Here is a 26,945-nt window from a genome sequence, read left to right on the forward strand (position 1 = left end):
TGTGACTGTTAGGCGTTCTTTTGGGAGGGGAGGGGGGGGGGGGGGTTGAGGCTAAATGCACGATGTTAGGGTGTAGTGTCCAAATACCCCTATGTTGTATGTAATTGAACTCCCCCCTTTAATATGTGTACAGCAGCTCTTATTTGTGTGACTGGATATGCAGTAGAACACGCCCCCCCCTGTTACTGATTGTTTCTCTGTCGTCCTAGTGGATGCTGGGGACTCCGTAAGGACCATGGGGAATAGCGGCTCCGCAGGAGACTGGGCACAGCTAAGAAAGATTTAGGACTACCTGGTGTGCACTGGATCCTCCCACTATGACCCTCCTCCAGACTTCAGTTAGAATCCTGTGCCCGGCTGAGCTGGATGCACACTAGGGCTCTCCTGAGCTCCTAGAGAGAAAGTATATTTTAGGTTTTTTATTTTACAGTGAGATCTGCTGGCAACAGACTCGCTGCAGCGAGGGACTAAGGGGAGAAGAAGCGAACCTACCTAACTGGTGGTAGCTTGGGCTTCTTAGGCTACTGGACACCATTAGCTCCAGAGGGATCGACCGCATGGAACCGGCCATTGGTGTTCGGTCCCGGAGCTGCGCCGCCGGCCCCCTTACAGAGCCAGGAGCAAGAAGAATCCGGAAAATCGGCGGCAGAAGACATCAGTCTTCACCAAGGTAGCGCACAGCACTGCAGCTGTGCGCCATTGCTCCTCATACACACTTCACACTCCGGTCACTGAGGGTGCAGGGCGCTGGGGGGGGGCGCCCTGAGAAGCAATAAATACACCTTGGCTGGCAAATATATCACAATATATAGCCCCAGAGGCTATATATGTGATAAATACCCCTGCCAGAATCCATAAAAAAGTGGGAGAAAAGTCCCCCCGAAAAAGGGGCGGAGCTATCTCCCTCAGCACACTGGCGCCATTTCTCCCTCACAGCTCCGCTGGAAGGAAGCTCCCTGGCTCTCCCCTGTAGTCTACACTACAGAAAAGGGTAAAAAAGAGAGGGGGGGGCACTAAATTTAGGCGCAATATACATATAGCAGCTATAAGGGGATATAATTTAGTTAATCCCTGATTTATATAGCGCTCTGGTGTGTGCTGGTATACTCTCTCTCTGTCTCCCCGAAGGGCTTTGTGGGGTCCTGTCTTCTGTCAGAGCATTCCCTGTGTGTGTGCGGTGTGTCGGTACGGCTGTGTCGACATGTTTGATGAGGAGACTTATGTGGAGGAGGAGCAGGTGCCTATAAATGTGTTGTCACCCCCTGCGGGGCAGACACCGGAGTGGATGGACTTGTGGAAGGAATTACGCAAGAGTGTCGACTCCTTACATAAAAAATTTGACGACATGCCAAATGCGGGGCAGCCGGCTTCTCAGCCCGTGCCTGCCCAGACGGATCAAAAGTCATCAGGGGCTCTAAAACGCCCGCTACCTCAGATGGCAGACACAGATGTCGACACGGATACTGATACCAGTGTCGACGACGAAGAGACTAATGTAATGTCCAATAGGGCCACTCGTTATATGATTGAGGCAATGAAAAATGTGTTACACATTTCTGAGGTGACCCCAGGTACCACAAAAAAGGGTATTATGTTTGGGGAGAAAAAACTACCAGTAGTTTTTCCCCCTTCTGAAGAATTGAATGAAGTGTGTGAACTAGCGTGGGCTTCCCCCGATAAAAAATTGGTAATTTCAAAAAAATTACTAATGGCGTACCCTTTCCCGCCAGAGGATAGGTCACGTTGGGAAACACCCCCTAGGGTGGATAAAGTACTTACGCGCTTATCAAAAAAGGTGGCACTGCCGTCCCAGGATACGGCCGCCCTAAAGGAACCTGCTGACAGAAAGCAGGAGGCTCTCCAGAAAGCTATATATACACACACTGGTATTATACTGAGACCAGCTATTGCCTCAGCATGGATGTGCAGTGCTGCAGCTGCATGGTCAGACTCCCTGTCAGAAAACATTGACACCCTAGACAGGGACACTATATTGCTAAACGTAGAGCATATTAAAGACGCTGTCTTCTACATAAGAGATGCACAGAGGGATATTTGCCGGCTGGCATCAAAAATAAGTGCACTGTCCATTTGTGTCAGGAGAGGGTTATGGACCCGGCAGTGGACAGGTGATGCAGATTCTAAAAGGCACATGGAAGTTTTGCCTTATAAGGGTGAGGAGTTGTTCGGGGATGGTCTTTCAGACTTAGTGTCCACAGCAACAGCTGGGAAGTCAGCATTTTTGCCACATGTCCCCTCACAACCAAAGAGAGCACCGTATTATCAGGTGCAGTCCTTTCGCCCCCAAAAGAGCAGACTAGGTAGAGGCGCGTCCTTTCTGCCCAGAAGCAGAGGTAGGGGAAAAAAGCTGCAGCATACAGCCACTTCCCAGGAACAAAAGTCCTCCCCCGCTTCTTCTGCTAAGTCCGCCGCATGATGCTGGGGCTCAGCAGGCGGAGCCAGGTACGGTGGGGGGCCATCTCAAAAACTTCAGCAATCAGTGGGCTCGCTCACAGGTAGATCCCTGGATCCTTCAAGTGGTATCTCAGTGGTACAGGCTGGAATTCGAGACATCCCCCCCCCCCCCCCCCCGCCGTTTCCTCAAATCTGCCTTACCAACGACTCCTTCAGAAAGGGAGGCTGTGTTAGAGGCAATTCACAAGCTGTATTCCCAGCAGGTGATAGTCAAGGTGCCCCTACTTCAACAAGGACTGGGTTACTATTCCACAATGTTTGTGGTACCGAAACCGGACGGTTCGGTGAGACCTATTTTAAATTTGAAATCCTTGAACACATATTTAAGAAAATTCAAGTTCAAGATGGAATCGCTCAGGGCGGTTATTGCAAGCGTGGAGGAGGGAGATTACATGGTATCTCTGGACATCAAGGATGCTTACCTACATGTCCCCATTTACCATCCTCACCAGGAGTACCTCAGATTTGTGGTACAGGATTGTCATTACCAATTCCAGACGTTGCCGTTCGGCCTGTCCACGGCACCGAGGGTATTTACCAAGGTAATGGCCGAAATGATGATACTCCTTCGGAAAAAGGGAGTTTTAATTATCCCATACTTGGACGATCTCCTGATAAGGGCGAGGTCCAGAGAGCAGTTGTTGGTCGGCGTAGCATTATCTCAGGAGGTGCTACACCAGCACGGTTGGATTCTGAATATTCCAAAGTCTCAGCTGGTTCCGGCGACATGTCTACTGTTCCTGGGGATGATTCTGGACACAGTCCAGAAAAAAGTGTTTCTCCCAGAGGAGAAAGCCAGGGAGCTGTCATCTCTAGTGAGAGGCCTCCTGAAACCAAAACAGGTGTCGGTGCATCATTGCACGCGAGTCCTGGGAAAGATGGTAGCTTCCTACGAAGCGATTCCATTCGGCAGGTTCCATGCCAGAACCTTTCAGTGGGACCTGTTGGACCAATGGTCCGGATCGCATCTTTAAATGCATCGGTTGATAACCCTGTCTCCAAGGACCAGGGTGTCTCTGCTGTGGTGGCTGCAGAGTGCTCATCTCAGAGAGGGCCGCAGATTCGGCATACAGGACTGGGTCCTGGTGACCACGGATGCCAGCCTTCGGGGCTGGGGTGCAGTCACACGGGGCAGAAACTTCTAAGGACTTTGGTCAAGTCAGGAGACTTCCCTACACATAAATGTTCTGGAACTGAGGGCCATTTACAATGCCCTAAGTCAAGCAAAGCCCCTGCTTCAAAACCAGCCGGTTCTGATCCAGTCAGACAACATCACGGCAGTCGCCCATGTAAATCGACAGGGCGGCACAAGAAGCAGGACGGCGATGGCAGAAGCCACAAGGATTCTCCGATGGGCGGAAAATCACGTGTTAGCACTGTCAGCAGTGTTCATTCCGGGAGTGGACAACTGGGAAGCAGACTTCCTCAGCAGGCACGACCTCCACCCGGGAGAGTGGGGACTTCATCCAGAAGTCTTCCAACTGATTGTAAACCGTTGGGAAAAGCCACAGGTGGACATGATGGCGTCCCGCTTAAACAAAAAGCTAGAAAAATATTGCGCCAGGTCAAGAGACCCTCAGGCGATAGCTGTGGACGCTCTAGTGACACCGTGGTGTACCGGTCGGTTTATGTGTTCCCTCCTCTTCCTCTCATACCCAAGGTACTGAGGATAATAAAGAAAAGAGGAGTAAGAACTATTCTCATTGTTCCAGATTGGCCAAGAAGGTCTTGGTACCCGGAACTTCAAGAATTAATCTCAGAGGACCCATGGCCTCTGCCGCTCAGACAGGACCTGCTGCTGCAGGGGCCCTGTCTGTTCCAAGACTTACCGCGGCTGCGTTTAACGGCATGGCGGTTGAACACCGGATCCTAAAAGAAAAGGGTATTCCGGAGGAAGTCATTCCTACGCTTATTAAAGCTAGAAAAGATGTAACCGTACAACATTATCACCGCATATGGCGTAAATATGTTGCGTGGTGTGAGGCCAGGAAGGCCCCAACGGAGGAATTCCAGCTAGGTCGATTTCTGCACTTCCTACAGTCAGGGGTGACTATGGGCCTAAAACTGGGTTCCATTAAGGTCCAGATTTCGGCTCTGTCGATTTTCTTCCAAAAAGAACTGGCTTCACTGCCTGAAGTTCAGACATTTGTCAAGGGAGTGCTGCATATTCAGCCTCCTTTTGTGCCTCCAGTGGCACCGTGGGACCTCAACGTGGTGTTGGGTTTCCTAAAGTCACATTGGTTTGAGCCACTCAAAACCGTGGATTTAAAATATCTCAAAGTGGTCATGCTTTTGGCCTTGGCTTCGGCAAGGCGTGTGTCAGAATTGGCGGCTTTGTCATGTAAAAGCCCCTATTTGATTTTCCATATGGATAGGGCAGAATTGAGGACTCGTCCCCAGTTTCTTCCTAAGGTGCTATCAGCTTTTCACTTGAACCAACCTATCGTGGAGCTGCGGCTACTAGGGACTTGGAGGACTGACTACTGGACGTAGTCAGGGCCTTGAAAATTTATGTTTCCAGGACGGCTGGAGTCAGGAAGACTGACTCGCTATTTATCCTGTATGCACCAAACAAGATGGGTGCTCCTGCTTCAAAGCAGACTATTGCTCGCTGGATTTGTAGCACAATTCAGCTTGCGCATTCGGTGGCTGGCCTGCCGCAGCCTAAATCTGTAAAAGCCCATTCCACGAGGAAAGTGGGCTCTTCTTGGGCGGCTGCCCGAGGGGTCTCGGCTTTACAACTTTGCCGAGCTGCTACTTGGTCAGGGGCAAACACGTTTGCAAAATTCTACAAATTTGATACCCCGGCTGAGGAGGACCTTGAGTTCTCTCATTCGGTGCTGCAGAGTCATCCGCACTCTCCCGCCCGTTTGGGAGCTTTGGTATAATCCCCATGGTCCTTACGGAGTCCCCAGCATCCACTAGGACGTCAGAGAAAATAAGATTTTACTCACCGGTAAATCTATTTCTCGTAGTCCGTAGTGGATGCTGGGCGCCCGTCCCAAGTGCGGACTGTCTGCAATACTTGTATATAGTTATTGTTAACTACAAGGGTTATTGTTGAGCCATCCTTTGAGAGGCTCTGTTGTGTTCATACTGTTAACTGGGTATATTATCACGAGTTATACGGTGTGATTGGTGTGGCTGGTATGAGTCTTCCCCGGGATTCAAAATCCTTCCTTATTGTGTCAGCTCTTCCGGGCACAGTATCCTTACTGAAGTCTGGAGGAGGGTCTTAGTGGGAGGAGCCAGTGCACACCAGGTAATACTAAATCTTTCTTAGCTGTGCCCAGTCTCCTGCGGAGCCGCTATTCCCCATGGTCCTTACGGAGTCCCCAGCATCCACTACGGACTACGAGAAATAGATTTACCGGTGAGTAAAATCTTATTTTATTTTTTTTTTGTATATTTCTAAAGAGACCTTTGGTGAGACTCCGAGCGATGACTCTGCGAAACTCCCATTTCAAGTGCCTCAGAGTGACTCCACTTTGGACATATGGCAGCCGACGGCGGAGGAGCAGCTTGCGCTCGGCTCCCACAACACCCCAGGTGAGGCCGCGGAAACTCCGTGCGTGTGACCTGTATTGTCGGCAGACACGTGAGATGCTGCATGTTTGGCCTGGAATCACCCCCCCCCCCCCCCCCCTCCCCTTGCAATAGCCGCAGAGAGCGGAGGTTGCGGTCCGATCTCTCACTGCAGATCAGTTTTCCCACAAGTAACATAGGGCTGTCCTGAATACAAGTTAGATACAACCCTTGTGCATTCCCCTGCTCTGCTGCAGTGATCAGATCCCGGCGTTAGTCCTCGCATAGCGATCGTTCCTCAGTTGCCTGGTCATGTGTAGTATTATAGCTCCCTCCATGCAGCTGTCCCAGCGTCTCATTCACATTCCGGCAGCAGACTCCTCCTGTGTGCTCTCAGGATAGCTGAGGAAGCTGGGTCTAATTTGCCAGCAGCTTCTCCCTCTGCTTTCTTTGATTTTTTGTTTTGCGGAGATGACTGGAGGAGAAATTGCTGACTCACGAGCCCGGCGTAACTTTTCTCTCTCCGCCGGATTGATCAGTCATCCGTAACCTCATGGAGATTTGGGCAGAGGGATCTTAGTATTTTTCCAGCCACAGCTAGTAAAGCTGTCTGGCTGCTTGTTCCTCCCCGGCACTGTGTTTGCCCCTATCGGATTTTAGGGATTTTGCAAGTACAGTTTTATGTACTTTTTTTTTTTTTTCTTTTTTTTTACATTTTTGTACTTTCACAAATATCCTGGCTCCTGTTAGTGTAATACGGAGGTAGGCATCTCATGGTTACCCAGCTACTAGGGAACTGGCTGGCGAATCCGGGCTGAGACCTATTTAATAATGTTTATACATGAATTTCAGAACATGGAGATCACTCGCTGAATCCTGAGGAATTACTATTTGAACCTGCTCCCGATCCGGGCCTTCAGCCGCCGGAAGAAAGCCATCTTTTCCCCGGATTGGATAGCCAGTATCTGGCGGACCATGAAGCTGGTAAGGGGCACCAGTGGTGGACTTCTCTTATTATAAATAACATCGGGCCCCCCTTCATTGTAGGTGCTACCCTATAGGCCCTCGTGTTGGCGGACTTACTCTCCATCTGTACATAAGAGGACATTGTATTCACCGCCTGGTATACATTGATAATATGGGGGGGGGGGGGGGGGTCATTTCTTCCTCTTTGTTTTCCAGGTCTTTTGTATTGTTTGCTAGAAATTATTTTAATCCCAGTATAAAACCTGCCATGGATAGTGTCCACTCGCCTGCATGAGCGTAGTGTGATGACGGTGGGTCCGCGTTCATCACTAGGGGGTGCAGCTTAGTGACAGGAATGTGTCTTTGCAGGGGGCACTCTGAAGCATTTTAAAGATATGTACAAAGAAGTGTAAAACCAGAGAGTTGTCTGACTTCAGCCAAGGCGCAAACATATATTAGTGCGTATTAGTTTATTGGCCGCCAACAGAACCCTTGAATTCCCATTTAATTGTTCAGTCCAAATTGGCACCAGGAATTTCTCTGTTTATGGGAAGTTAGGATTTGTGATGGAGCAAGACATTAGTCCATAGCCCAAATGTAGCTTCCCACCATTTGCAGGCATTGGCGCTGTTCCGGGCAAGATGGCCGCAAACTTTAAAGTGGCAGTTAGTTTTAAGGCAATACGAGGTTGGTTATGCCTTTAAAAGTAATTGCCGCTTTATATCTAACAACAGTCTTGCCTTAATAGCGCGGATGCCCTCCATTTGAGCACTGTTACATTTGGGAGCAAATGTCCTTTTTACCTTTTTTTATTTTTTAAGTTTTTGCTTTCATTTTTTTTTCCATTTTTTAGAAGACCTGTTTAATCCTGAACTAAGTCCAGAAGAACGGTTTCCTACCTCCATCAAGGATCCTGAGCCATCTACTGGAACATGTGCGCATGAAAGTGGCGATAAGCCGGTTACTTCTGAAGAAACTGCAAATGTTAGTCAGTCAGTGGGAAGTGACCTACTTGGAGAGGAGATACAGACAGAACCGGCGCTACCTGCTTCTCTTACAGGCACAGAGCCCACTGTGTCCCTAGCTGCACACTCCGCTGTGGAACTTGGCGTCGTCCTTGCTACAGACATTCCTGCAGAGCCCCCTTTCTTCCAGGAGCAGCCACCTGCAGAACACGCTGCTTTAGATCAGGAGGAGTCTTCAGCTTCCCCCCCTGCCTCTTTAGACCAGGTGAAGCCTCCGGTCTCTCCATCTGCCCCTGCGGTCCAGGATGAGCCTCTGATATCACCTCCTGCAGGCCATAAGGAGCCTCCAGTCTCTCTCCCTGCCTTTGAAGTTGAGGAGACCCCAGCTTCACCCCCTTCTGCTGCATTTGAGGAGGAGCCTCTAGCCTCATCCCCTGCTGCTGCATTTGAGGAGGAGCCTCTGTTCTCACCCCCTGCTGCTGCAGTTGAGAAGGAGCCTCTGGCCTCCCCTTCTGCTGCCGCTGCAGTTGAGAAGGAGCCTCAGGCCTCACCCACTGCCGCTGCAGTTGAGGAGGAGCCTCTGGCCTCGCCTCCTGACGCAGCAGTTGAGGAGCCGCCTTTGGCCTCCCCTCCTGACGCTGTAGTCCAGGAGCATCCTCTGGCCTCCCCTCCTGACGCTGCAGTCCAGGAGGAGCCTCTGGCCTCACCCCTTGCCGCTGCAGTCCAGGAGGAGCCTCTGGCCTCGCCCCCTGCCGCTGCAGTCCAGGAGGAGCCTCTGTTCTCACCCCTTGCCGCTGCAGTCCAGAAGGAGCTTCTGTTCTCACCCCCTGCCGCTGCAGTCCAGGAGGAGCCTCTTTTCTCACCCCCTGCCGCTGCAGTCCAGGAGGAGCCTCTGTTCTCACCCCCTGCCGCTGCAGTCCAGGAGGAGCCTCTGTTCTCACCCCCTGCCGCTGCAGTCCAGGAGGAGCCTCTGTTCTCACACCCTGCCGCTGCAGTCCAGGAGGAGCCTCTGTTCTCACACCCTGCCGCTTTAATCCAACAAGAGCCTTTGGCCTCGTCAGCTGCTTTAATCCAACAAGAGCCTTTGGCCTCGTCGGCTGCTTTAATCCAGGAAGAGCCTTTGGCCTCGTCGGCTGCTTTAATCCAGGAAGAGCCTTTGGCCTCGTCAGCTGCTTTAATACAGGAAGAGCCTCTGGCATCTAATTTGAAGGTCCTGGCTACTACAGAAGATAGCCTGCAGTTAGAAGAACTATCTCAGCAGGTAGAAAAGCCACCTGAGCGAGCAGTAGATGAGCTTCAGCATCCCGTAGACCAAGGTAAGAAATCCGTATGGTTGTTACTGAATATGTAAACCGCCACGTAAAAGGTGATCAAGTGGTATGGTGTCCTCTTCTTGCTTCTGAATTTATGTTCAGTCTCCCATGGGCTGTGCCATGTCCTGTTCTCCTATTGTTATAGCGCTAGTTATTTGCTTTCCTTGCACAGTAATCCATCCTGTCTCATTTCCATGTGAGGCTATGTTTGCCCTAATAATGGACTCGCCTAATCTGACCAGGTGTAGTGACCACACCCGGCGCTACTTATTTCACCCAAATGAACAAATCTCCTTAACGGCTTACTTTTTCGGTAACAATCATGTTTACAATTGATGTCGTATAAGTCTTATTTCAAAGGAGACACATGTCTGAAAAATTAAGACACACAAAACATAGTGCAACCAATTTTGGTAATAAACAAAAAGAGTATTTATTTGTTGAACAAATAAATACTCTTTTTGTTTATTACCAAAATTGGTTGCACTATGTTTTGTGTGTCTTAATTTTTCAGACATGTGTCTCCTTTGAAATAAGACTTGTACGACATCAATTGTAAACATGATTGTTACCGAAAAAGTAAGCTGTTAAGGAGATTTGTTCATTTGGGTGAAATAAGTAGCGCCGGGTGTGGTCACTACATCTTGTGTTTGGTTCTTGTTTGGGGTCTTGGTGAAGGCTCATTTGTACCACATAGGCTGCCACTATACACATTTTAGCGCAGATCAAACCACACCATTTTGTTTAATCTGACCAGGTGTGACTTTCCATTCAGTAATGTCCTCCTAGCTGCTGTGACTTTATCGTTTGGCCATAAATATATATCCTCTTGCCCGAGGTTGTAAAGTAGATATAAGATGAGATGTGACACCGACCTGTTGGCTGGTTTTGTTCCTGCCTGTACCAGTGGCTTATTCTCACACTTTGTAACCATATGCACTTCTAGATGTCTGCCCAGAAACCTGGTCAGTGCTGGGGTGGTTGTGTTCTTCCAGGAATGTTGTGTTTTGGGGAAGGGCCAATAGAAGGTTTCTGCTATGGGTTCTAAGATGGAAAAAGTTCCTGTTTTTAGATGTTGTGCCTATACGTCTCTACCTGGTCCATTGTTCTAGTGGTGGTAACATAGGGGATTGTAACATAGGGTTCCAGCTCTCATCTAGAAACGTATAGGTCAGACTAGTTTGGAAAACCTCACGTTTTCATGTTGTATCTACAGCACCCCTAAGGCACATGTACAAAACAAGTGACCGCAGGTTGGGCAGAGCGAAACCTGTGCCAGTGTCGGGCATGCTTCCTGATCCTGGCGTGCCCCGGCAGAGTCGAGACCTGCCTCCGATGCAGCCTGAATATTCTGATTCTCTGGCTTCACGAGCCAAAGAACTGCACAGAAAAGCCCACAGTATGATGGAACACCGGAGGGAAGCAGCAATAGAAGCCAGAGATCCAGAAGCTGTCCAGATAACCATGAAGAAGAAAAAGAAGAAAACGAAACAAAGGAAAATGTATTCAAAGGAATCTGAGTTTGGCGAGGATGAAGTTCCTAAATTCACCAGAGGTGGCCCTGAGCCTTTGTACGCCGGTGCAGGCCTGCAAACCAGAGATTTGGAGCCTCTTGACAAACAAGACCTTGCATTGGAGCATCCATTCAGCAGACACACCTCAACAAACGTCACCTTGCCTCCCGCTGACCTTGCAGTAGCTGAGAGGATCCTGGAGGGTTCTAAGCATGACCGCATAGCTGACCAACAAGTGGAGAAGAGAACTTTAGAAATGTACCCTTCTCCCTACTGCAGGGAAGAACTTGGAACTCTGGTGGCAGCTGTGTCTGCTTTTGGTGACACGGATGTCTCTAAATGCCCCTATTTAAACCCTGAACTTGAATCTAATTTTGCTTCAGAACAAATGCAGAGAGACTGCTCTAGAGGAGCGGAACACAAGGCTGTTAGTCCTTCAGGACAGAGCCCACTGGCCAAGGTGGACAGTGCTGAGGAGCCTATTCCTACATTTACACCAGTGAAATGGGACAAGCCGAAAAAGAGAGATAAAAGGGCCGGCGGCCGGACTCACGCAGGCTATGCAGCAGATGTAAGGCATTGGCAGGCAGATTTAGGCGATCCTGTCCTGGGAGTGCTGCCATTCACCTCACAGAGGAAGACCCTTAATGAAGAGCAGTGTCCTGATAGTCTGCCAGGGGATGATTTGCAGGATATCAGACAGAAAGCTCCGGACTGTAAACCAAAAGACAAGGTTCACAAAAATGTATATTCGAGTCCCGGAGAACCCCTCTCTTTTGACTACTGTCCAGCCCCAGCAGTTACAAAGGTATCCAGCAATTTTTTGGGATCTGTAACAAAGACAGAATTAGCTAAGGAGGTTCCCCTTGCAGATGCTGAGAGAATCCTGGAGGGTTCTAAGGAGCAGGTATTACACCGGTCTTTGGACAGTCATGAGAAAGCAATCCCAACTCCCAAGGTAAACAGTACTTCTGATATAAGGGACACCCCTATAGTCCATAGCATAACTGCCGATACTGGTGTAGTACCTGACCCTGCCTTGTGTGACCTCAGTAGCCAGGTTCCAGCTGTCACACATGAGAGCACAGCTAAGATAGAGGGTAAATCAGAGCGCCCCAGCATAACTGCTGATATTGGTGGTGTACCTGTCCCTGCCTTGTGTGACCTCATTAGCCAGGTTCCAGCTGTCACACATGAGAGCACAGCTAAGGTAGAGGGTAAATCCGAGCGCCCCAGCATAACTGCTGATATTGGTGTAGTACCTGACCCTTCCTTGTGTGACCTCAGTAGCCAGGTTCCAGCTGTCACACAACAGCGCACAGCTAAGGTAGAGGGTAAACCAGAGCGCCCCAGCATAACTGCTGATATTGGTGTAGTACCTGACCCTACCTTGTGTGACCTCCATAGTCAGGTTCCAGCTGTCACACAAGAGCGCACAGCTAAGGTAGAGGATAAATCAGAGCACCCCAGCATAACTGCTGATATTGGTGTAGTACCTGACCCTTCCTTGTGTGACCTCAGTAGCCAGGTTCCAGCTGTCACACAACAGCGCACAGCTAAGGTAGAGGGTAAATCAGAGCGCCCCAGCATAACTGCTGATATTGGTGTAGTTCCTGACCCTACCTTGTGTCACCTCAGTAGCCAGGTTACAGCTGTCACACATGAGAGCACAGCTAAGGTAGTGGGTAAATCAGAGCGCCCCAGCATAACTGCAGATAATGGTGTAGTACCTGACCCTACCTTGTGTCACCTCAGTAGCCAGGTTACAGCTGTCACACATGAGAGCACAGCTAAGGTAGTGGGTAAATCAGAGCGCCCCAGCATAACTGCAGATATTGGTGTAGTACCTGACCCTACCTTGTGTCACCTCAGTAGCCAGGTTCCAGCTGTCGCACAACAGCGCACAGCTAAGGTAGAGGGTAAACCAGAGCGCCCCAGCATAACTGCTGATATTGGTGTAGTACCTGACCCTGCCTTGTGTCACCTTAGTAGCCAGGTTCCAGCTGTCACACAGCAGCGCACAGCTAAGGTAGAGGGTAAATCAGAGCGCCCCAGCATAACTGCTGATATTGGTGGTGTACCTGACCCTGCCTTGTGTGACCTCAGTAGCCAGGTTCCAGCTGTCACACAACAGCGCACAGCTAAGGTAGAGGGTAAATCAGAGATCCCCAGCATAACTGCTGATATTGGTGTAGTTCCTGACCCTACCTTGTGTGACCTCAGTAGCCAGGTTCCAGCTGTCACAGGTGAGAGTACAACTAAGGTAGAGGGTAAATCAGAGCGCCCCAGCATAACTGCTGATATTGGTGTAGTTCCTGACCCTACCTTGTGTCACCTCAGTAGCCAGGTTCCAGCTGTCACAGGTGAGAGTACAACTAAGGTAGAGTGTAAACCAGAGATCCCCAGCATAACTGCTGATATTGGTGTAGTACCTGACCCTGCCTTGTGTGACCTCCATAGCCAGGTTCCAGCTGTCACACAAGAGCGCACAGCTAAGGTAGAGGGTAAATCAGAGCGCCCCAGCATAATTGCAGATATTGGTGTACCTGACCCTTCCTTGTGTGACCTCCATAGCCAGGTTCCAGCTGTCACACAAGAGCGCACAGCTAAGGTAGAGGGTAAATCAGAGATCCCCAGCATAACTGCAGATATTGGTGTAGTACCTGACCCTGCCTTGTGTCACCTCCATAGCCAGGTTCCAGCTGTCACACAACAGCGCACAGCTAAGGTAGAGGGTAAATCAGAGCGCCCCAGCATAATTGCAGATATTGGTGTACCTGACCCTGCCCTGTGTGACCTCAGTAGCCAGGTTCCAGCTGTCACACGTGAGCGTACAACTAAGGTAGAGGGTAAACCAGAGATCCCCAGTATTGCTTTGCAGAGCACGGAACCTGGGGTTGGGTTAATCCTGAGAACTCCAGATAAAAGTCTAGAAGTTAAGGAGTCTTTTCCAGAAGCCAGTTTTAGTTCAGGTAGCGTCCTTGTTCAGTCTGAGCTAAAGGGTCAGCCAGCATCATTGTCTGAAAAGGGTCTGATTGAAGATAACTTTACTTATGAGAGGCGAGTGAAAGGTAAGCGAGGCAAAGTCAGGGCAAAACCAAATGGGACGGCATCCATTTTGGCCTGTGATGTTGGTGAGAGGGGGCTAGAGCTTCCAAACTTGCCCACGTCTACGTACGCTGAGCCAAATTACAAACCCAAGGAAGCCAGCTTTCCAAGTGCTAAGAAAGCGGAGCGTTCATCTCTAAAGCGTCCTTACAGCTCCGAGATAAAGGAGAGTGCAGCTGGAGCAGACGCTGGTCAGTCGTGCGGTAGAGATGCTCTCGTTGCCGCGGGTGGTTTAGTAAATACAGATGTTCCTGTTCCACCACCGTCTCCGCAACTTTCTGTAACTGACGCAGCTACGAAGGAAAAAACAATTAGTCCTGCACCAAAGGAAAAGGGTGACGCAAAGATGGATGTTATCAATGTCTCCGATTGTCAGAAGGACCAAGCGGGAACCGGTCAGATCAAATCCAGAGATTCTGAATTGGTGAAACAGCTGAATGAAGATATCTTAACATTAACTGGAGACACACGTACTATTGCCTCTCGGGACCACGTAACACCAGGTCCGAGTGCTGCAGCTTCACCTGCTAAGACCTTCCCGTCCGGTGTAGACTTTGCACCTCATTCTTTAGCTGAGGAGTTGCTGGTGGCAGAGACTCTGTTAGAAACAGGAAAAGTCAGCACCCAAAGTAACACGCATTCTGGAGAAATATTGTTGGATTGCCCAATTGCTCTTGTAACCAAAACACCAAATACTACACTTGTGTCTACAAATGAGCTTGAGGAGCCACGTTTGGGGCACGCTGAGAATGGCTCATTACCATCCGTCAAACAGGAAGCCGTTCTCATTAATCTCGGTGGCCATGCAGAAGGGTCCTCACCTGCCATAGCCTCAGCTGATGCCTTAGTGACGATTTCCAAATCTCCTATTGACAATGAAAGTCTTGCCTGTGGCACCAAAGAAGCATACCCAGTTGGACAGGCAGCAGTGCTGGAACCATTACACCAAGCAAATGAGGACATTGGGTTTAGTAAAACCGAGGTGCAAGACAACTCAAAAAGTGACCTGTTCATTGAAGAACCTCCCATTCAGTGTGACTCTGTGGTGGCCACTTCCGATGATGCTGGTAAAACCATACCACCTCCTCATAAAGGTCTGAACGCAGGGACCACCAAAGACCTTTCTTCTAAAAGCAAATTGAGGATGATGCCGGTAACACCTGTAGTGAGTAGTTGCAGTGATTTGGAAAGAGGTCCTCAGAAGAAGACTGAGGAGAAAGTGAAAGCATCTGAAGTACTGAAAAGTTACATGAGGCCTACAAAGGCGAGAGGGGCCGCTTCACCACCCTCCAGAGGTGCTAGACCTGAATCCAAGAAGCCCCCACAGACTAAGGATCTCCGCTTAAGCCAGCAGAGGCCAGACAAAGGTGCGTGTGCATCCTTTGGAGTGGAGTTTGGACACGCTTGCCTGCACCATAACCCTGGCATGAGAATTGGCTGTTTGCTGCTTGTGTGATGTACACTGCTAATAATATACTAGTTTCATTAGATCTCAGACTGTAACTTTGGCCATAAACAAATTGGCGTACTTATGGTCTTCCTAACACTGAACGCCAGAACATTTCAGATGTTGATTATTCTAGGTGTCTCATACCTGCTACATGAGTGTACAGCTACTGTGTGTTACTTTTAGGAAGCGTGTGTATAAAACACTTTGTTCCAAACAGCCGCACTGCCGTCGTGACTGTGGCCGATAGGGGAACGTAGAGTAGTGTGGCTTAAACACGTTTTTGCATGAATTGATTACTAACTGGAAATAATCTACTTGTTGATCGTACAATGATCAAGTGTTAACTTGTGCTAACGGTTTGTAGTTAATCACATTGCTGAAAGCTGGAATATCTCCTGTTACATGAAATGGTACTAACTTCTGAAATTGCCTGCTGAAGTCTCTAACCTATCAGGTGCCATTTCAACGGGTCCGAGTAGGGGACCTTCCTCACCCACATCTGTATCCGTGGAAACAAACTCTGCACGTCTTCCTTTCTCCCCTAAGAAGAGTCTGTTCTAGAATGATCTGTCCGTCATATATAACATCTGAGTCTTCAGCAGGCAATTTTGTGTACATGTTCTATTTCAAGTATGCTTTCTTTTTTATTCCCCCCCCCCCACACACACACACACAAGTAATACCCAGCGTAGTAGTGATTAACAAGACCAATTCATTTGTGAGGGATGTTGCTCTATTGTGACACTTACCCCACCTCTGGTGCTAATATCTGTAACCATGCCGAGGCATTGAGGAAGCTTGGAAGCATAAAATTACCAAAAGCCCAAAAGCACTGCAAGTAATTTCTGCAGATCCCCATGGGTGCATCTCGTCCTAGTTCTGTCTACCTGACTGGTGCTGCGAAACCTAATTCTGTGGTGATTCATGTATGTGGCCTGGCATGTTCCTTTAAACTGCTGTGATCATTTGGGAAGAGTTCATCTTTTGCAGAGGATAAGATATGCAATAGTCATTACATACCTCTGTCTGTAGCAGTGGGCTGTTACATAGGGACGCACAGTGTATGGGACGGTGCCTCTGTCTGTAGCAGCAGGCAGTTACATAGGGACGCACAGTGTATGGGACCGTGCCTCTGTCTGTAGCAGCGGGCAGTTACATAGTGATGCACAGTGTATGGGATGGTGCCTCTGCCGCAGCGGGCTGTTACATAGTAACGCACAGTGTATGGGATGGTGCCTCTGTAGCAGCGGGCAGTTACATAGTGATGCACAGTGTATGGGCCGGTGCCTCTGTAGCAGCGGGCTGTTACATAGTGGACACGCAGTGTGTATGGGACGCTACCACGGTTTGTGTAGCAGCGTGCTGTTACATAGTGGACATGCAGTGTGTATGGGACGGTACCACGGTCTGTGTAGCAGCGTGCTGTTACATAGTGGACACGCAGTGTGTATGGGAAGGTACCACGGTCTGTGTAGCAGCATGCTGTTACATAGTGGACACGCAGTGTGTATGGGACGGTACCACGGTCTGTGTAGTAGCTGGATGTTACATAGTGGACACGCAGTGTGTATGGGAAGGTACCACGGTCTGTGAAGCAGCGTGCTGTTACATAGTGGACACGCAGTGTGTATGGGAAGGTACCACGGTCTGTGTAGCAGCGTGCTGTTACATAGTGGACACGCAGTGTGTATGGGACACTACCACGGTTTGTGTAGCAGCGTGCTGTTACATAGTGGACATGCAGTGTGTATGGGACGGTACCACGGTCTGTGTAGCAGCGTGCTGTTACATAGTGGACATGCAGTGTGTATGGGAAGGTACCACGGTCTGTGTAGCAGCGTGCTGTTACATAGTGGACACGCAGTGTGTATGGGAAGGTACCACGGTCTGTGTAGCAGCATGCTGTTACATAGTGGACACGCAGTGTGTATGGGACGGTACCACGGTCTGTGTAGTAGCTGGATGTTACATAGTGGACACGCAGTGTGTATGGGAAGGTACCACGGTCTGTGAAGCAGCGTGCTGTTACACACTGCGTGTCCACTATGTATGGGAAGGTACCACGGTCTGTGTAGCAGCGTGCTGTTACATAGTGGACACGCAGTGTGTATGGGACTGTACCACGGTCTGTGTAGCAGCTGGATGTTACATAGTGGACATGCAGTGTGTATGGGATGGTACCACGGTCTGTGAAGCAGCGTGCTGTTACATAGTGGACACGCAGTGTGTATGGGACGGTACCACGGTCTGTGTAGCAGCTGGCTGTTACATAGTGGACATGCAGTGTGTATGGGACGGTACCACGTTTGTGTAGCAGCTGGCTGTTACATAGTGGACATGCAGTGTGTATGGGATGGTACCACGGTCTGTGTAGCAGCTGGCTGTTACATAGTGGACACGCAGTGTGTATGGGAAGGTACCACGGTCTGTGTAGCAGCGTGCTGTTACATAGTGGACACGCAGTGTTATGGAACGGTACCATGGTCTGTGTAGCAGCTGGATGTTACATAGTGGACATGCAGTGTGTATGGGACGGTACCACGGTCTGTGAAGCAGCGTGCTGTTACATAGTGGACACGCAGTGTGTATGGGACGGTACCACGGTCTGTGTAGCAGCTGGCTGTTACATAGTGGACATGCAGTGTGTATGGGAAGGTACCACGGTCTGTGTAGCAGCGTGCTGTTACATAGTGGACACGCAGTGTGTATGGGACGGTACCATGGTCTGTGTAGCAGTGTGCTGTTACATAGTGGACACGCAGTGTTATGGAACGATACCACGGTCTGTGTAGCAGCATGCTGTTACATAGTGGACACGCAGTGTGTATGGGAAGGCACCACGGTCTGTGAAGCAGCGTGCTGTTACATAGTGGACACACAGTGTGTATGGGACTGTACCACGGTCTGTGTAGCAGCTGGATGTTACATAGTGGACACGCAGTGTGTATGGGAAGGCACCACGGTAAGTGAAGCAGCGTGCTGTTACATAGTGGACACGCAATGTGTATGGGAAGGTACCACGGTCTGTGTAGCAGCGTGCTGTTACATAGTGGACACGCAGTGTGTATGGGAAGGTACCACGGTCTGTGTAGCAGCATGCTGTTACATAGTGGACACGCAGTGTGTATGGGACCGTACCACGGTTTGTGTAGCAGCTGGATGTTACATAGTGGACACGCAGTGTGTATGGGATGGTACCACGGTCTGTGTAGCAGCTGGCTGTTACATAGTGGACACGTAGTGTGTATGGGAAGGTACCACGGTCTGTGTAGCAGCGTGCTGTTACATAGTGGACTAGTGTTCACTCTAGGAGTGAAAAGGGGCAGGGCGCCGGACTCAGGGGGGCACATGTGCGCGCGCGGCCGAAATGGGGGCGTGACCACGCAAATTAGGGGGCGTGGCCACGCCTCTGTCATTTTAGGGGGCGGTGCGGCCAACAGACGCTACTATAGAGAGCGTCTGTGGCCGCCGACGTCACTGTTGGGGGCGTGCCCAGCACCTCCGTCGGTGCTGGGCTTCCCCCAGCCCTCTCCCAATGCGTGAATGGATGCCGCGCGCATGCGCACGGCATCTATACACGCCGGGAGGGCAGGGAGCGGGCGGCTGTTCTAGCAGGGCGCCGCAAAAGGGGCAGGGCGAGTTTTGCCTGTTAAAAAACGGGCAGGGCGCGGCGCCCTGCTAAAACAGCCTAGAGTGAACACTAGTGGACACGCAGTGTGTATGGGACGGTACCATGGTCTGTGTAGCAGCTGGCTGTTACATAGTGGACACGCAGTGTGTATGGGAAGGTACCACGGTCTGTGTAGCAGCGTGCTGTTACATAGTGGACACGCAGTGTGTATGGGACGGTACCATGGTCTGTGTAGCAGCTGGCTGTTACATAGTGGACACGCAGTGTGTATGGGAAGGTACCACGGTCTGTGTAGCAGCGTGCTGTTACATAGTGGACACGCAGTGTGTATGGGACGGTACCATGGTCTGTGTAGCAGCGTGCTGTTACATAGTGGACACGCAGTGTGTATGGGAAGGTACCATGGTCTGTGTAGCAGCTGGCTGTTACATAGTGGACACGCAGTGTGTATGGGAAGGTACCACGGTCTGTGTAGCAGCGTGCTGTTACATAGTGGACACGCAGTGTGTATGGGACGGTACCATGGTCTGTGTAGCAGCGTGCTGTTACATAGTGGACACGCAGTGTGTATGGGAAGGTACCACGGTCTGTGTAGCAGCTGGATGTTACATAGTGGACATGCAGTGTGTATGGGACGGTACCACAGTCTGTGTAGCAGCTGGATGTTACATAGTGGACATGCAGTGTGTATGGGAAGGTACCACGGTCTGTGAAGCAGCGTGCTGTTACATAGTGGACATGCAGTGTGTATGGGACGGTACCACGGTCTGTGTAGCAGCTGGATGTTACATAGTGGACATGCAGTGTGTATGGGACGGTACCACGGTCTGTGAAGCAGCGTGCTGTTACTTTTTGGGCATGCAGTGTATATGGGACGGTACCGCGGTATATTATATTGCGTTATAGGGCCTTCTCAATGTTCTATAGTCGTGACACTTGAAAATTATCAACCTTGTGCTTGTTGCATCGGTTAATTCCATTTCTTGTTTGGTCACACAGACGGGTATTATACACTACATAGACGTCATTGAAAGCGTTGCTACTGTGATTCCTCTGCTGCTGTGTGACTGGTGGCTGTACCTGTATAGTGATGTGTGACTGGTGGCTGTGCCTGTATAGTGATGTGTGACTGGTGGCTGTGCCTGTATAGTGATGTGTGCTGGCTCTGGTGGCTGTATCTGTATAGTGATGTGTGCAGGCTCTGGTGGCTGTGCCTGTATAGTGATGTGTGACTGGTGGCTGTGCCTGTATAGTGATGTGTGCAGGCTCTGGTGGCTGTGCCTGTATAGTGATGTGTGCAGGCTCTGGTGGCTGTGCCTGTATAGTGATGTGTGCTGGCTCTGGTGGCTGTGTCTGTATAGTGATGTGTGCAGGCTCTGGTGGCTGTGCCTGTATAGTGATGTGTGCTGGCTCTGGTGGCTGTGTCTGTATAGTGATGTGTGCAGGCTCTGGTGGCTGTGCCTGTATAGTGATGTGTGCAGGCTCTGGTGGCTGTGCCTGTATAGTGATGTGTGCAGGCTCTGGTGGCTGTGCCTGTATAGTGATGTGTGCAGGCTCTGGTGGCTGTGTCTGTATAGTGATGTGTGACTGGTGGCTGTGTCTGTATAGTGATGTGTGACTGGTGGCTGTGTCTGTATAGTGATGTGTGCAGGCTCTGGTGGCTGTGTCTGTATAGTGATGTGTGCAGGCTCTGGTGGCTGTGTCTGTATAGTGATGTGTGCAGGCTCTGGTGGCTGTGTCTGTATAGTGATGTGTGCAGGCTCTGGTGGCTGTGCCTGTATAGTGATGTGTGACTGGTGGCTGTGTCTGTATAGTGATGTGTGACTGGTGGCTGTGTCTGTATAGTGATGTGTGCAGGCTCTGGTGGCTGTGCCTGTATAGTGATGTGTGCAGGCTCTGGTGGCTGTGTCTGTATAGTGATGTGTGACTGGTGGCTGTGCCTGTATAGTGATGTGTGCAGGCTCTGGTGGCTGTGTCTGTATAGTGATGTGTGACTGGTGGCTGTGTCTGTATAGTGATGTGTGCAGGCTCTGGTGGCTGTGCCTGTATAGTGATGTGTGACTGGTGGCTGTGTCTGTATAGTGATGTGTGACTGGTGGCTGTGTCTGTATAGTGATGTGTGCAGGCTCTGGTGGCTGTGCCTGTATAGTGATGTGTGCAGGCTCTGGTGGCTGTGCCTGTATAGTGATGTGTGCAGGCTCTGGTGGCTGTGTCTGTATAGTGATGTGTGCAGGCTCTGGTGGCTGTGTCTGTATAGTGATGTGTGCAGGCTCTGGTGGCTGTGTCTGTATAGTGATGTGTGCAGGCTCTGGTGGCTGTGCCTGTATAGTGATGTGTGACTGGTGGCTGTGCCTGTATAGTGATGTGTGACTGGTGGCTGTGCCTGTATAGTGATGTGTGACTGGTGGCTGTGTCTGTATAGTGATGTGTGCAGGCTCTGGTGGCTGTGTCTGTATAGTGATGTGTGACTGGTGGCTGTGCCTGTATAGTGATGTGTGACTGGTGGCTGTGTCTGTATAGTGATGTGTGCAGGCTCTGGTGGCTGTGCCTGTATAGTCATGTGTGCAGGCTCTGGTGGCTGTGTCTGTATAGTGATGTGTGCAGGCTCTGGTGGCTGTGTCTGTATAGTGATGTGTGACTGGTGGCTGTGCCTGTATAGTGATGTGTGCAGGCTCTGGTGGCTGTGCCTGTATAGTGATGTGTGCAGGCTCTGGTGGCTGTGCCTGTATAGTGATGTGTGCAGGCTCTGGTGGCTGTGTCTGTATAGTGATGTGTGCAGGCTCTGGTGGCTCTGCCTGTATAGTGATGTGTGCAGGCTCTGGTGGCTGCTGTGCCTGTATAGTGATGTGTGCAGGCTCTGGTGGCTGTGCCTGTATAGTGATGTGTGCAGGCTCTGGTGGCTGTGCCTGTATAGTGATGTGTGCAGGCTCTGGTGGCTGTGCCTGTATAGTGATGTGTGCAGGCTCTGGTGGCTGTGTCTGTATAGTGATGTGTGACTGTTGGCTGTGCCTGTATAGTGATGTGTGACTGGTGGCTGTACCTGTATAGTGATGTGTGACTGGTGGCTGTGCCTGTATAGTGATGTGTGACTGGTGGCTGTGTCTGTATAGTGATGTGTGGCTGGTGGCTGTGCCTGTATAGTGATGTGTGCAGGCTCTGGTGGCTGTGCCTGTATAGTGATGTGTGACTGGTGGCTGTGCCTGTATAGTGATGTGTGCAGGCTCTGGTGGCTGTGCCTGTATAGTGATGTGTGCAGGCTCTGGTGGCTGTCTGTATAGTGATGTGTGCAGGCTCTGGTGGCTGTGTCTGTATAGTGATGTGTGACTGGTGGCTGTGCCTGTATAGTGATGTGTGCAGGCTCTGGTGGCTGTGCCTGTATAGTGATGTGTGCAGGCTCTGGTGGCTGTGCCTGTATAGTGATGTGTGCAGGCTCTGGTGGCTGTGCCTGTATAGTGATGTGTGCAGGCTCTGGTGGCTGTGCCTGTATAGTGATGTGTGACTGGTGGCTGTGCCTGTATAGTGATGTGTGCAGGCTCTGGTGGCTGTGTCTGTATAGTGATGTGTGACTGGTGGCTGTGTCTGTATAGTGATGTGTGACTGGTGGCTGTGCCTGTATAGTGATGTGTGACTGTTGGCTGTGCCTGTATAGTGATGTGTGACTGGTGGCTGTGTCTGTATAGTGATGTGTGACTGGTGGCTGTGTCTGTATAGTGATGTGTGACTGGTGGCTGTGCCTGTATAGTGATGTGTGCAGGCTCTGGTGGCTGTGTCTGTATAGTGATGTGTGCAGGCTCTGGTGGCTGTGTCTGTATAGTGATGTGTGCAGGCTCTGGTGGCTGTGCCTGTATAGTGATGTGTGCAGGCTCTGGTGGCTGTGTCTGTATAGTGATGTGTGACTGTTGGCTGTGCCTGTATAGTGATGTGTGACTGGTGTCTGTGTCTGTATAGTGATGTGTGCAGGCTCTGGTGGCTGTGTCTGTATAGTGATGTGTGACTGGTGGCTGTGTCTGTATAGTGATGTGTGACTGGTGGCTGTGCCTGTATAGTGATGTGTGACTGGTGGCTGTGCCTGTATAGTGATGTGTGACTGGTGGCTATGTCTGTATAGTGATGTGTGACTGGTGGCTGTGCCTGTATAGTGATGTGTGCTGGCTCTGGTGGCTGTGCCTGTATAGTGATGTGTGACTGGTGGCTGTGCCTGTATAGTGATGTGTGCAGGCTCTGGTGGCTGTGCCTGTATAGTGATGTGTGACTGGTGGCTGTGCCTGTATAGTGATGTGTGCAGGCTCTGGTGGCTGTGCCTGTATAGTGATGTGTGACTGGTGGCTGTACCTGTATAGTGATGTGTGACTGGTGGCTGTGTCTGTATAGTGATGTGTGACTGGTGGCTGTGTCTGTATAGTGATGTGTGCAGGCTCTGGTGGCTGTGCCTGTATAGTGATGTGTGACTGGTGGCTGTGCCTGTATAGTGATGTGTGCAGGCTCTGGTGGCTGTGCCTGTATAGTGATGTGTGCAGGCTCTGGTGGCTGTGCCTGTATAGTGATGTGTGCAGGCTCTGGTGGCTGTGTCTGTATAGTGATGTGTGCAGGCTCTGGTGGCTGTGCCTGTATAGTGATGTGTGCAGGCTCTGGTGGCTGTGCCTGTATAGTGATGTGTGACTGGTGGCTGTGCCTGTATAGTGATGTGTGACTGGTGGCTGTGCCTGTATAGTGATGTGTGACTGGTGGCTGTGCCTGTATAGTGATGTGTGACTGGTGGCTGTGCCTGTATAGTGATGTGTGCAGGCTCTGGTGGCTGTGTCTGTATAGTGATGTGTGACTGGTGGCTGTGCCTGTATAGTGATGTGTGACTGGTGGCTGTGCCTGTATAGTGATGTGTGCAGGCTCTGGTGGCTGTGCCTGTATAGTGATGTGTGACTGGTGGCTGTGTCTGTATAGTGATGTGTGACTGGTGGCTGTGCCTGTATAGTGATGTGTGACTGGTGGCTGTGCCTGTATAGTGATGTGTGCAGGCTCTGGTGGCTGTGCCTGTATAGTGATGTGTGCAGGCTCTGGTGGCTGTGCCTGTATAGTGATGTGTGCAGGCTCTGGTGGCTGTGCCTGTATAGTGATGTGTGACTGGTGGCTGTGCCTGTATAGTGATGTGTGACTAGTGATGTGTGACTGGTGGCTGTGCCTGTATAGTCATGTTTGCAGGCTCTGGTGGCTGTGCCTGTATAGTGATGTGTGACTGGTGGCTGTGCCTGTATAGTGATGTTTGCAGGCTCTGGTGGCTGTGCCTGTATAGTGATGTGTGACTGGTGGCTGTGTCTGTATAGTGATGTGTGACTGGTGGCTGTGCCTGTATAGTGATGTGTGACTGGTGGCTGTGCCTGTATAGTGATGTGTGCAGGCTCTGGTGGCTGTGCCTGTATAGTGATGTGTGACTGGTGGCTGTGTCTGTATAGTGATGTGTGACTGGTGGCTGTGCCTGTATAGTGATGTGTGACTGGTGGCTGTGCCTGTATAGTGATGTGTGCAGGCTCTGGTGGCTGTGCCTGTATAGTGATGTGTGACTGGTGGCTGTGCCTGTATAGTGATGTGTGCAGGCTCTGGTGGCTGTGCCTGTATAGTGATGTGTGACTGGTGGCTGTGCCTGTATAGTGATGTGTGCAGGCTCTGGTGGCTGTGCCTGTATAGTGATGTGTGCAGGCTCTGGTGGTTGCAGCGGCTTGTGGTGCTGGAACTGGGTTCCTGACCAGCCTCAGAATGGAGGCATCCCTCCCATGACGGCTTTTTCATCGCTCCGATCTGTGCATTTACTAATAACTGGTAATTAGCGTTATAACTGCCTGTTACCGATCCCCTCATTACCCTGATGTACGGCTGTTGCCTTGGAAACGGTGGAGAATTTCGGCATAAGAAGACATAATGTGAATGTGTGAGATGCGGGGAGAGGAAGGGGTGTGTTAAATCAGGGTAAAAAATAGCCGTTTATAAATAGCATCGCTGTAGAGTCATTCTGTACGGGTTGCATAGGTCTAGGCTATGGTTTAACCCCTGAGCTCCTGGGAGGAATCCAATGTTACCCGTTCTCCAGAAATTTACAATAATGCCACTGAGTAATCGGAGTATAACGCATCCATTCAGCAATCCGGGCACATATGGGGAGGGTATTACATAAGGCACGGTGAGGTGCAGAGATTGCTGGTTATAGTGGTGCGGGAGAGGTCACGTCTGGTAGTTGGTGCAATGGTTATGTATGAAGCCTTTGCAGCACGGTGCTGGGTCACACAGGGTGGTAGGTTAGGTGGTACGATGCCTTTGCACTATGTCATAGGGAGGGACTGCATCCACATGGCGGTAATATGACCTGGGGACGCTGCTCGTACACTGAAAGCTCGGATCATGGCAGAGAAACTGTATACGGAGAGATTTCTCTTCCGGCGTTAATTCCAATGCGTATAGCCAACTGCTAATCCATTGCTACACATCCCAAAATAGCAGCATCTTACGGCAGAACAGGCCGAGGAGGGCGTGTGGTCAGGGCGGTCTGTCGCTTCAGGGGACCTGCTGGAAGTAGGTCTGACCGAAGCCGTGGGCACATTAGGGGCACTGTCTGTAGTGGAAATGAATTTGTGTAGCTATCTGTAACGTACAGTCAGTGTTCAATGACATTCCCTGCAATTAATGGCGGTCCTGTTCCACAGACTCCCCCCTCAGGTGTGTCATAATGAGATCTATTCACCGGTATATTACTGTATATAGAGTTATATTACTGTATATAGATGGCTGTATCTTCCATGTATATGTCCTTATCAGAGGGGATATTTAAGGGTCCATAGGAATAATCTACTGGCCTTCTGCTCTATGAAGTATAATGTGCGGAGACGGTCTATGAAGTACCTATAGCAGCACCTTGGTGTTACAAGGCTGTAGTGTTATCCGTTACTATTTATGTAGCGTGTGGCCGTAGAACCGGGTCACTTGTGACTTGCAGTGATCATTATGTGGCTCTGGGCTGTTCAGTCACCCATTCTTAAGGACCGTACACCCTTGGCGATGTCGCCGATTTAGACGACGATCGATCTGAATGATGCTAGTTATCGCCCAAATTGACTTGCGTTGAAAAACAATGGAAAGCCAGCGATGAACAGCGGGGATGCAAATCGTTCGTCTCTGCGTCCACACTAAACGTTATGACCGCTATATCGTTCATATCGCCTGTCACCGTCGCTAAGTGTGTAGGGCCCGTTATATACATGCAATGGCCGATCTTAGTGATGCGCAGGAATATGGTTTCTCACAGGTGGCCAGAAAAATGCTATTGATACTGCAGGTAATTATTACCCAAAATCCTGTGATTCTGTCAGTCTCTATAATCCCTGCTAATTGCCACAGAACCCTTTGTTTAGAGAACGCCCTATTTAAATAGAATTGGGGGTCGGGGTTGTGTGTGGTTGTTTTTTTTTTTTTTTGGTCCAAATGAGAAAGCATTTTTATTTCAATACTTGGTGAATACAGTGTAATTGTTCAGAATTCACCATCGCATGATGTAGAACCTGCAGCTAAGGCCTGGTGCCCGTACATTGCTTTTAGGCTGCTCTTTAAAACCTATTCAGTGCTCTCTGCCGTTAGAATGTGACTATAATCGACGTGAATGAACCTGTAGGCGCCCACTTTCCTTCGCAACCCTGGCTGCTGCGTTCTCGCTCGATAAACTACATTGAGGTTCTATTTATAGTCTCTTGCCAATAAGAAATCCATTGAGTCCTCTCCCTCTACAGGAGCCATCATTAAGCATAATACACAATGCTGCAGGGAGACCCTTTAATGAACACACTACTAATTGTCTATTTAATGCATGTTTACGGGCAGTCCTATTCTATCCTCCTTTTGTCAGCTCTTGTAGATTCCAGCCCGAATTATGTTCCATGACCACTCCTCACCTGTGTGCGACCATTGACATTCCTCCCCGGGGGATCATTACTCCGTCTATTCATTATTCTTAAAGTATTT

At 50.2% G+C, this 26,945-nt stretch overlaps 1 protein-coding gene across 11 annotated transcripts in view; it reads left to right on the forward strand.

Moving 5' to 3' along the window:
* MAP4 (microtubule associated protein 4) overlaps positions 1-26,945 on the forward strand; it is a 205,132-nt gene that overhangs the window by 112,798 nt on the left and 65,389 nt on the right. For all 11 annotated transcript variants that reach the window (XM_063924569.1, XM_063924564.1, XM_063924566.1 and 8 more), the window contains exons 8-11: positions 5,893-6,024; positions 6,853-6,984; positions 7,820-9,247; positions 10,461-15,233. In XM_063924569.1, coding sequence (XP_063780639.1) covers positions 5,893-6,024; positions 6,853-6,984; positions 7,820-9,247; positions 10,461-15,233 — 6,465 coding nt within the window. The remainder of the gene's footprint in view (positions 1-5,892; positions 6,025-6,852; positions 6,985-7,819; positions 9,248-10,460; positions 15,234-26,945) is intronic.

This window comes from Pseudophryne corroboree, chromosome 5, assembly GCF_028390025.1.
Source record: "Pseudophryne corroboree isolate aPseCor3 chromosome 5, aPseCor3.hap2, whole genome shotgun sequence".
Classification (NCBI taxonomy): domain Eukaryota; kingdom Metazoa; phylum Chordata; class Amphibia; order Anura; family Myobatrachidae; genus Pseudophryne; species Pseudophryne corroboree.